The 12,019-nt window shown below is 39.4% G+C and overlaps 1 protein-coding gene across 1 annotated transcript in view; it reads left to right on the top strand.

Annotated features, from left to right (window-relative positions):
• The window catches only part of Zmym6 (zinc finger MYM-type containing 6), a 37,722-nt gene that overhangs the window by 16,820 nt on the left and 8,883 nt on the right, over nucleotides 1-12,019 (top strand). Inside the window, exons 8-12 of the mRNA XM_050156687.1 lie at nucleotides 218-368; nucleotides 1,646-1,818; nucleotides 3,062-3,206; nucleotides 5,140-5,307; nucleotides 6,494-6,531. Of these exons, the coding sequence (XP_050012644.1) occupies nucleotides 218-368; nucleotides 1,646-1,818; nucleotides 3,062-3,206; nucleotides 5,140-5,307; nucleotides 6,494-6,531 (675 nt within the window). The remainder of the gene's footprint in view (nucleotides 1-217; nucleotides 369-1,645; nucleotides 1,819-3,061; nucleotides 3,207-5,139; nucleotides 5,308-6,493; nucleotides 6,532-12,019) is intronic.

Here is a 12,019-nt window from a genome sequence, read left to right as displayed (position 1 = left end):
ATTGTGTGTGTATGGGGGGGGGGGGGGAGGATTGGGTGGGTAATGTCCATGTGAGCACAAGTGCCTCCACAGGCACTGGATCCCTTGTAACTGGAGTTGTAGGCAGTTGTGAACAACCTAACGTGGGTGCTCTGCAGAGTAGTACACTCTTAAGTGAGCCGTCTTTCCAGCCTCTTTGTACTTAGAGCTTAATGATATCCGTTGTTTGTTTTTGCAGGGTAGAATGTTTCTGTTTTGTGGCGAGGTTTGCTGTGAAGAATACAAAAGGAGAAATAAAGTTATGGCTTTGTGCGACTACTGTAAAATATATAAAGTCATCAAGGACATTGTGCGGTACTCAGGGGTTGACAAGCCATTCTGTAGTGAAGGTAAGGGGGTTCACTGTTCCTCACACAGTATGGAAGAGAGTGTATTTACGATTTTTGCTTTTCAGAAACTTCTTTTGCTGGGTAGTAGTAGTGTGCTCCTTTAACCCCAACATTTGGGAGGCAGAGGATCTCTGGTGAGTTCGAAGCCAGCTTGGTGAATTCCAGGACAACCAGGACAGTTACACAGAGAAATCCTGTCTCGAGAAACCAAGAACCAGAAACCAAACCAAATCAAAAAAACAAAACAAAACCCTTTTCTCTTTTACGAAGTATTACTTGGACATTTTTACAAGGTTAAATTTATGCAGTTTATACTTGCTACACCTTAAGATTTGTCCTGTTAAGCATTTTAGTAATCTCAGCAAACAGAAACTATAATTAATGACATTAGTAGAGAAAATCTTGTTGTTGTTTTTTTTGTTTTGTTTTGTTTTTGTTTGTTTTGGTTTTTTGAGACAGTTTCTCTGTGTAGCTTTGGAGCCTGTCTTTGGAGCCTGTGAGTTCAGGCTGGCTTTGAACTCACAGAGATCCGCCTGCCTCTGCCTCCTGAGTGCTGGCATTAAAGGTGTGCGCCACCACCGCCCAGCGAGAAAATCTTGTAAGTTTAGCTAAGACATCAGATTTTTTTATTTTTTGTTCTACCTATTTGTAAAGTATGAGTTCAAGCCTTTTGTTGCAACTTGATTTAAAATACAATACCTCTGTTATTTCTGAATATGGATGGTTTAATATTTAGAGCATATTTAAATGTTAATTTTTGTTTTGTGAATATGGAGATTATCCTATTATATAGAGGCAAAAAATTTATGTCAGGAAACCAAACCCAGGTCATTCATTCATTTTGTTTTTTTAAGACAGGGTTTCTCTGTGTAACTGTGTTAGCTGCTCTGGAACTTGCTCTGTAGACCAGGCTGACCTCAAACTCACAGAGACTGCTTGCCCCTGCTTCCCGAGTGCTGGGTTTAAAGGTGTGCTCCACCACTACCTGGCAAAACCCAGGTCTTTTGAAAGAGCCTCTAACTGCTGAGCAATCTCTTCAGCTTCCTTTTTTTTTTTTTAAAGAAGGCTCTAGTTGCTCAGTCTGGCCTTGAACTTCTTGAACTTGGCCTATAGTTGAGACTGCCCTGGAATTTCCTCTTGCCTCCTCCTCCCAAATGCTGGGCAAGAGACCTGTCATCACACCTGGCTAGAAGTCAGCTGAAACACTATAGACACTGGCTTCTCGCCTTGGAGCTAATGTGTGTTTGTCTTTCCCTTTTGTCCTTCCTTGTGTTCAGTTTGCAAGACCCTCTCTGCTCAAGACTTTGCAGAAAGATGGACAAACTGCTGCAAGATGTGCAGTTACTGCTTACAGACATCTGCAAATTTTGTAGAAAATCGACTGGAAGGCAAGCTTCAAGTTTTCTGTTGTGAAGAATGCATGTCCAAGTTTACAGCTCTGTTCTATCAGGTAACTAGGACATGTTCTTTGTCGTTCTGAAATAGGTGCTGATCATTTTCAATTTAAAATATGTTCAAATAACGTGAGGAGAATGTGTGTTTAGAATTGGGATTTCTGGAGAGCCTTTCCCCAATCCCATCCTGGTATTGGGGCTTGAATGTAGGACCTCATGCCCACTAGACAAATATTCTTCAACTGAACTGTATCACTAGCCTGACATTTTGTTGTTGAGTAAGGATATGTGTGCATTTGTATTCTCTTACTTATAAAATGTGATGACCTTGCTTGAAACTCTTAGGTTTGAAATTTACATAATGTTGCTTAAGTAGCTCTCCAATTCAGGTTACTCTAAGGAATTTAAAGTCAGACCTTGTCCTCCCTTCATAGGTCAAGGGACATACTGATAATCTTACTGCTTTCCTATGTTTGAGAGGCATATGGTGACAGGTGTAATTAAAGGAGCAATAATAGAAATCTGGTGCTCCTTCCTTGTTTCGTTCCCAGTGGCAGTCCTGAGAGATAGGTGCACACTGCCAGTCTGTAAGTAGAAGACTGGAGTGCAGAGAGGTGAGTAGCATGCCGGTGAGGAAGCTAGTAGATGACACTGCCTTGCTCCCACAGTGCTCTAGTGGAATCAGTAGCTACTTAACTGCCTCACCCCATGCGTAATTTTCTTGTGGAGGAATGTAATACGTTCTAACCATTATATGGTGAAGGACCAATCACAGTGCTTAAGAAAAGGGTACTATGGGCTGGAGAGATGGCTCAGTGGTTAAGAGCACTGACTGCTCTTCAACCGCTTGGTGGCTTGCCACCATCTATGGTGTGATCTGATACCCTCTTCTGGAATAAAGGCATACATTCAGATAGAGCATTCGTATATATAAAATAAATAAATAAAATCTTAAAAAAAGGAAAAGGGTATTTAATTAAATATTTGTTAGAGTGAATCTGTCTTTATGACTCCAAAGCTCATATTCTTTCTCTGTATGTTCTTTCTTACTTGTATAAAATACAACTTGTCTTTATATTCCCTCATTGGTAATTTTGGAAACAAAAAGAGCAACTTTTAGAAAGTCAATTTTTAGGATGCTTTATATGGAACAAATAATAGAATCTGTTTTTAACCACAGTATTTCAAGTGAAAGCCTTCCATTTTCAGTAAACAAAGCAGCCGTTTTCATCGTGTCTTTGGTTTACAGTAATATTACCTTTTTATAATTGTAACCCTTTCTTGTCTTCTGCTCCTCAGATAGCCAGGTGCGATGCTTGCAAACGTCAGGGTAAGCTAAGTGAGTCCTTGAGATGGCGAGGCAGCATCAAGTACTTCTGCAACCTCTTCTGTGTCTTGAAGTTTTGCCATCACTATAGTGTGAATGACCCAGTTCACAAAAAAGGTAAAGTGAAGCTTGACTCATGGGCTCTGTAGGTCAGTGCTAGGATAAGCTGTCAGCATCCACAGTTGAAGTACTGCCATACAAGCAGAGTTGCACTGCGTGCAGGTAGCTGGACTTCTTAAAGTCTCCTTCAGGGCTCCTTAGTAACAGTCTGTTCTAGTTTGGTTTCCATTGCTGTGGTAACTATGCCCAAAAGCAGCTTGGAGAGGAACGGGTTTATTTCATCTTCCAACTCTCAGGTCACACTCCATCACTGAGGGAAGTCAGGGAAGGAACTCAAGACAAGGACCTAGAGCCAGAAACTGAACAGAGACTGTAGAGCAGTAGTGCTTACTGGCTTGTTCTCCATTGCTCCCTCAGCTTGCATTTTTACACAACCCAGACCACCTGCTCAGGAGTGGCAGTACCCGCATGAATCATTAATCAAGAAAATGCCCCCTCAGGCTTGCCTACAGGGTATTCTGATGTAGGTATTTTTCTGAATTGAGGTTCCCTCTTCCTAGATGACCCTAGCTTGTGTCAAGTTGACAAAAGGCCATCACATAATCCTTGAGAGAAAATTCTGATGCTTTTTTGCATAAATCATAAATCAATCAGTCAAATATATATTTATCTTATAGGAAAATTTAATTTGATTGCTTTTGATTAAACTGTGAATATATGTAACTTATTCTAAGGGATCCATACTACTCAGTTATAATTAGAAATAAAAATTTAAAAAAAATTTAAAAAGAAATAAAAATTAAAAACAGGGCAAACAAAGGGAAGGATGTAAGTAAGTGTGTTAATATGGTGGCTGTGACTGATACAGAATTTGATGCAGATCTTGCTTGCAGCTAAAGAAAAAAGAGAAACACATTAATTATTTCAGAAAAAAATAAAGTAGAACAGTTCTTTATGGGTATCAGAGTTTTTCCTGAAAAAGAAAATAACTTTACAAGTAGGACAGCTAATGTGTTCAAAAAATTCAGACTAGATGTGAGGAATGTTCTTAAAGTCTCCACCCAGTCATATGTTCCGAGTCAGAAACACTTGTTATACCTGTCTTCTGATCAGAACCTCAAGTTCTTAATTGACAGACGCCATGTGCTTTTGCTTCTTGCAGTTTGGCTCTTACTTACCTTGTACTCCCTTTTTATATGTCTATTCTACACTTTTGTACTGGCCAGTTCTTCCCTTGGACTAGTCAGGTTGGTAGTAAAATATTCATTTTATAATATAGTTGAAGTAAACCAATTGGAGACTGAGTTGGCAGAGGGAGGGGTCGAAGGAATGGGAGGGAAAAAGAAAGACAAATATTGTTTTGTTTCATATTTGCGTAAAAAAGGTGAACTATTGCAGGGAGAAAGGGGACAAGGAGGATTGAATGTAATTAGCATGAATATTAGCAAAATATGATAATATAAACAATATGAAAATGAAACTTATTCTTTTTAGGCGAGAGAAAAAACAGTGTTCCATGGAGGGACAGCTGCCTCATTGGCTTTGGGAAACTGTTGTGTTAAAGTTTTATTTGAGATAAGCTTAAATGTAGGGTCTTATACCCACTAACAGGAACTTCTAGTTATTCCTAACACCTGGCATTTAACCTGTTAGATATTAAAATTATTAGATTTTTGGAACATCTTATATGGGATTTAGATTGTCCTTTGAAGCTAGAGTTTTACAGAATCAGGCTCTTTTTAAGTCCCAGTGAACCCTGACTTTATGACAAGAACCCAAACTAACATTACACAAAATTAGAACTTTGTATTGCTTCCTGAAAAACTGTTAAATAATTCTATTCCTGTTTTACCCTTTTATTTATACTTTGTCTTTATTGTTTATTTTAATCAGCATTCATTTTATTCCTTATTTTTATGGAACAATTTACAAATTTGTATGTCTCCATTGTGTAGGGACAATGCTAATCTGTCTCATTTCACTTTTTTAGTAATTGTGCTCCCAAAGTCAGTATCAGTAATTATTCCTAAAGCACAAAATGCTGTGACGACACTCCCTTCTCCAAGGATTCCTACAACACCAGTTATTACCAGTGTGATATCGTTGGCAAAAATACCTGCTCTCCAGCCCACCACGAACACTAACAGTGTTTTAACAGGTATGAGGCATTTGGCTAAGAGGAAAGTATTGCTTAGTCTAAGAGTTTGTATTGGTAATGCCTTTCTTTATATTGTATGAGGAAATGGTGCCCCCACTATGTGGGGTGAGTGGCTAGTAAATGAAGAGGGATCTGTTGGAAAGGAAGGATGGGTATAGTTATTTTTTTAAAAGCTTCTAATGGGCTGTAGAGGTGACCTAACAGTTAAGAGCACCTGCTGCTCTTGCAGAGGACCTGGGTACAGCTCTCAGCAGTTATATGGAGGCTTTATCTGTGACTCCAGTTCTAGGGAATCTGATGTCCCACTTTGGGTTCCATAGGCACAAGGCACACGTGTGATGCACATACATTACCTGCAGTCTAAACACTCATACACATAAAATAAAATGAATAAACAAAAAGAATTTGAAAATTTTAATGTACCTGCCTGTGTGTGTCTCTCTTTCTGTCTGTCTGTTGTGCATATATACTTACTTCTATATAGGTGGGTAGGCATGGAAGCCAGAGGTTGATGTTAGGTGTCTTCACCACTCTCCATCTTGTTTTTGAAAGTTTGAGTTTTGTTTTTTATTATTGTATATATATGTGTGTGATATATGTGCACAAGTGTGGACAGGCACATGCCAGACCTTTGTTGTGGAGGTCGGAGGACAGCTTTTGGGAGTCAGTTTTCTCCTTCCACTTGGGATCTGAGGATCAAGCTCGGTTTTCAGGTCTGAGTAGCAAGCATGTTAGCCTACCAAATCCATCTTAGTTTTTAAGACAGGGTCTCACTGAACCTGGAGTTCACTTATTGGTTAGGCTAGAAAGGTCAGTGAACTCTAGGATCCTCCTGATCACCTGGGCTTACAGATTCAGAGACATGCTTGGTGTTTTTGTTTTTAAACTTGGGTTCTGGGAATCTGAATTCATAGCCGGATGCTTGCACACCAAGCCCTTTACCCACTCAGCCATCTGGCCATTCCCCACTCTTCCATCTTTGTTACCAGGCATTCTAATAAAGTAGCAGGGGGTTGAAGTAGGGAATCCTTACCTTTACTAGGCACCACAGGTGTTTCCTTGGACTATTTTTTGAGAAATTCTCACCCAGGCTCTAATCCACCTTTGTGAGAGAAAATGAATGCCAATTTCTGTGTTTACTCATGTATATTGTGAGAATGATAATGTGTATTTTGATTTTTAACAGGTGCAGGTCCTAAAGAGGTAGCAGAGATCATTGGAAATGTGAGTTTTATTGTTTGTATGTTACCTGATAATCCTCCACTTACTTATTTCATTTTGCTTATAGTCTAATATATAAACATACACACATATGCATATACATATACATTATGCAAGTACTTTTCTATTTGTAGCTGATTCTTTTCAAAGGGTTGAGCGGTAACACATTTTATGTTTTGAACCACTGCTGGACTCTAGATCATTAATAAGGATATACTCTTGATTCATCTTACTTTGTACTGAGCTTCCTCTATTTGTTTAAGTGCCTGCTAACTCCTGACTGCTTATTTTCCCTCTTTGGGAAGCTCAGTGGTGTCACGTCACTGGGACTGATAATAGTACAAAGTGCATATTTACTTAATTTCTCACGTTATGTCTCAAAATTTGAAAAATGTGAAAATGTCCCCAAATTTAAAAATAATTTTAGCTGGGCCTTTAATCCCAGCTCTTGGGAGGCAGAGGCAGGTGGATCTCTCTGAGTTTGAGGCCAACCTGGTCTACAAGAGCTAGTTCCAGGACAGGCTCCAGAGCTACAGTGAAACCCTGTCTCGAAAAACCAAAAATAAAATAAAAAATAAAAATAATTTTAAAGAGTGAATAATATCAGATTTGGCCGGCTATCAGGATCACAGGCTGTGGTTGTAGTCCAGTGCCAACCATCACCTCAGCAGAATTGACCTTGACCTGCGGAGCTATGCTAAGTTCTCTCATCCTTCCTTAGTATCGTTTGAGCTAACGTAGACCGTGTTAGGTCTTGACTTAGTGATTTCAGTGACTTTTTGAATAATTAAAAGTCTTTTTTGGGGGGGGTATGTTTTGAGACAGGGTTTCTCTGTGTAGGCCTGGCGGTGCTGGAACTTACTCTGTCGACCAGGCTGGCCTCTGCCTCTGGAGCGTTAGGTATGTGCCATCACCGCCTGGCTTAGAAGTTTTTTCTTATGTGACAATGCCATTCAGGTGTTATAAAATGATGACGTGGACCTCAAGTGTGTCCACTATTAGTGTCTTTGGAACAGCAGGTGTTAGAGATGATGAAAATCTACACAAGGACCAAACCACTTGCTGTGGTATCTAGGTGCTGTTAGACTGGAGTGTGTCCTGCACAGTGTAAGAGGGAATTCTCAAAACCCCAGAGCAGCAGAGCAAATTAGGCAAACTACTTGCCTAGCTTAGAAAAATTATAGCCAGACAAATATAACAGAATAGTGGGAAAAACTCTGGCAATTCCAGTATGAATTATTTTTGATGAAATGAAAGTAGTTGGAACATCAAAACGACTCAGCAGGTAAAGGCGCTTGCCACACAAGCCTGACCTCAGAACCGTGCAAAGATGTAAAGAGAGAACCAACTCCACAGAGATGTCTTCTGGCCTTCATATGTGCGTGGTGGTACTCGCATGTCCCCACATCACATACACAACCAACAATAATATAAATAAAATACATTTCAGAAGATGGGCGGTGACGGCGAGACAGAAGTCTTATTGTAAGTCTTAGTGATCTTCCTGGGTTTAAAGCCCATTGAGGTTTTAATACATAAATGAGTAGGCAGGCTGTATCTGCTGTCACATTTGACCATATTATAGCAGCCATTGCTTTTTGTTTGTTTCATTCTGTTTTTTGAGACAAGGTTTCTCTATGTAACAGACCTGTTTGTCCTGGAACTCGCTCTGTGTAGACAGGCTGGCTTTGAACTCAGAGAGCCACTTGCCTCTGGGATTAAAGGTATGCACCACTATGCCAAGCAGCAATGATTATTTTTGAAGGTAAAGATCCAAAAATGGGTTGCTGTTCCATAGTGAAAAAGAAAAGTTGGGAAATATATCTGTATGTCAAAGATCCTTAGTCAGGGATTCAAGCACACTCGTGTCTGTCTTCAGCAGATGTCTTGTCTGGAGTCACTGTTGTAGAAAGGTAACTTGTCCAGTTTAGTCCTCGTGACTCTCCCAGTATTTATCATATTGGAAGGTGTGATACTATCTAATTATTTTCAGACAGTATATTCATTAATGAAAGTCATTAAATTAACTTGTACATGTTATATACTAAATCATTTAAAATTATGTGATTAATCACTCGCACCATTAATTATTATGCCATTAAATGTACAAGTAAGATTTTACTGTGTATAATTAATAAGTATTATTAACATGTGTTTACAAAAGTATTCTATATAATATCTAACAATTTGCAGTACTGATAATAAATTTGTGTCCTCTGAGAATACATCCTTCTAGTGTATGTATGTGGGACAATTAGTCTTGAATTATGCTAATTTTGAGTTATTCAGGTTTTTAGGAATATGCACCTCATTTAATACAGTTACCCTATATATGTTTTTCCCACGTGGAGTATTTCTGTAATCGCCTCTCATTTTAAACTATGTTACTGGGGGCTGGAGAGATAGCTTAGCAGTTAAGAGTAGTGGCTGCTTTTCCAGAGGACCCAGGTTTGATTCCCAGCACCCAGACAGCAACTTTTTTTGTTTGTTTGTTTTTGTTTTTCGAGACAGGGTTTCTCTGTGGCTTTGGAACCTGTCCTGGAACTAGCTCTTGTAGACCAGGCTAGCCTCGAACTCACAGAGATCTGCCTGCCTCTCCCTCCCAAGTGCTGGGATTAAAGGCGTGCACCACCACCACCCAGCCAGACAGCAACTTAAAACATTCTACTCTACTTTCAGGGATATAACGTCATTTTCTGTCTCTGTGGCCTCCATGGGCACTAGGTATTCATATGTTGCATAATCATACATGCAGGTAAAACTCCCATACACATAAAAATAAATTTAAAAATATTTTAAAACCTGTTACCAAATAGCTTTGATTGATTCAGTTTTATTCTGTAAAAATATGATGCTTGTATGCTATGACAGTTTTAGAATCTTTTGTTTCTTTGAGAATGTTAATGTGAATTTTCCTCAAGTTATTTAAATAATTTGAATTTTGTGGAATGTTAAATATAAGGAAGCAAATCTGCTGAAGTCACCAAACTCTTTATATATATTTATATTTTATGTACATTGGTAATTTGTTATGAGTGTTGGGTCTCCTGGAACTAAAATCACAGACAGTTGTGAGCTGCCATGTGGGTGGTGGGAATTGCACCTGGGTCCTCTTGAAGAGCAGTCACTGCTCTTAACCACTGAGCCATCTCTCCAGCCCCCAAACTCTTAATATAATTCTAGAAAGTAAGTATTTTAGACTTTGCAAATTGGAAACTGCAATTGCAGTTGTCTGTTGCAACTGGAGGATCTGCCACCTCTGCTGATCTAGGTAGTGCCAAAGTAGCTGCAGACAACATGTGGGCAGGTGCATTTCAAATCTAACTTTGTGTACAAAGCAAATGAAGGTGTGCTTTGCCAAACCCTGACCTGTGGTATTCCCACCATCCAGAATTAGGTTTGTCTGTTTGCTTCTGTTAGTTACTGTTCTATTGCCGTGATAAAATACCATGACCAAAAACAAGCTTCTCTTTTTACCTTCTTTGTTATTTTTCCAGATTATACTTAAGGTTTAGAAGCAGAGGAGTCACATGATCCGATTTATGGGAAGCAGGGAGGTTAGATTTTGTTATTGTTGGTTCTTTTGTTTTCATTTACTTTGTCTTTTCAGGCTCTTCTTGAATTAGCATCCTCCTGCCTCAGCCTCCATATTGATTGGTGTTTTTAAAAGGTTTTTTTTTTTTTTTTTTTGGTGAGCTCAGCTCTGTAGAGTATTTTCCTAGCCTACATGAAAGCTCTGGGTCTGATCCCTAATACCGCATAAACCCAGCACTCAGCAGCAGGAGGATGAGAAGTTTGACACCATCCTCAGATATATAGCAAGTTGTAGGACAGCATTGTCTGCATTAAGAAAAAATTCTGGCAATAACTGCAGGGAGATAGTTTGGATGGCACTGCAGCCATTCAGCAGAGCAGAACTAGGGCTTTAAGAGGCAGGGAATATTAGAGAGAAGGGTATGGGGATAAAAGGATTCTTTTTAAAACATACTCAAGACAGCTATTAGTCATCCAAGAATAAATACCACATAGAATAGACAGGTGGATATGTGTCCTGGGGCTATAGGGTAGGAAAAATCAGTCTGGAAACTAGTCATTATTTATATGGACGTGGTGGCACACATGTAATCTCAGCATTTGGGAGGCAGAGGTGGAAGGATCCCCCTAAGTTCCAGGCCAGTCTAGACTACATATCAATACTCTAAAGAAAGAAGTGAGACGGGAAAGGAGGAGGGAGTCAGGGAAGGAAAGAAAGAGAAGGAAAGAAAGTTAGCAACCTACGGGTACTCAGGATGGGGTTCAGAGTAGAGCATTACCTCACATCCCAGGCTTCTCATAGATTTGACTGCTATTGTCACTAAAGAAAAACTAAAAAAAAAAAAAAAAAAAGCCACCACTGTATAAAGACAATGTGTTTCCTGGTTTCATAATGTTATTCAGAATGATATGCCATTTAAAGTTTCTGAATTACTTGTTTCTGGAATATATATATATTTTTGTGATCTAACAAATAAGGCTTGCCTGAAGATTAGAGTGCAGAGCTAAGCCTCGAGAGGCCAGGGAGTGGTGGCACACACTCAGGGAGACAGAGGCCGAGGGGTCTGTCTCTGCTAGCTCAAGGCCACCCTAGGCTACACAAGATTGAATCTGTCTAAAAGAGAAACTGTGCTCACACTGAGGTGTGCTGGGATCACATGCCTTTAATCCCAGCAGTAGGGAGGTGGAGACAGGAGTGATATGATATGGTTGAGTAGAGAGAAGAATAGAAGGCGGGAGGAGATAGTAACTCAATGCAGTCTGAGGACAGGGTTCCCCCTTTGGTCTGAGATTTCAGGAGAGGTAAAAGGTCTCTCTAGTCGATGGCTGCACTGCTTCTCTGATCTCAATTTTCAACCCCTAATTTCTGACTCTGGGCTTTTATTAAGAACAATTAGAATTTGTGCTATCCACACATGCACACACACACATTTGATCATTTTTTGAGGATAAAATGTGGTATTTCAGATCAGTAGGAGAAATATGGATTATTCAATAAATAATAATGGGACAAGTAAATAGTCATATAAAAGACAATATTTTGCATTTCTACCAACCAGTTTTAACCAAAATGAAGTTCAAATGGGAATTTAATTGTAAGAAGCAAAATAACTAAGAAATATGTAGGAAAAACTCCCAAATATGTCATAAAACTCAGAAATCATTACAAAAATCCCTAAGGAAATTTGGCTATATCCCAGACTGAAAAGATAAATGGGCTGGGCCCGCTGGCTCACCACACATCTAGTCCCAGCTCTTGGGATGCAGAAGCAGGCAGAGAACTGAGTTCAAGGCCAGCCTGGTCTAGTAAATTTTGTGCCACCTGGCACTAGATAGTGAAACTGCCTTAACGTGGAAATGAAAGGAAAATGGGTAAATGTAAAGGTTACAGAATTTTTGCTATTTTGTGAGTGCAGTGTGTATTTAGGATTGAACCTGAAGCCTTGGCGTGCTAGAC

This window comes from Alexandromys fortis, unplaced genomic scaffold (genome assembly GCF_014885135.2).
Source record: "Alexandromys fortis isolate MF-2015 unplaced genomic scaffold, M_Fortis_MF-2015_v1.1 scaffold_26, whole genome shotgun sequence".
NCBI classification, from domain to species: Eukaryota; Metazoa; Chordata; class Mammalia; order Rodentia; family Cricetidae; genus Alexandromys; species Alexandromys fortis.
The sequence above is the reverse complement of the archived record's forward strand: the minus strand, read 5'-3'. Positions and strand labels throughout refer to the sequence as shown.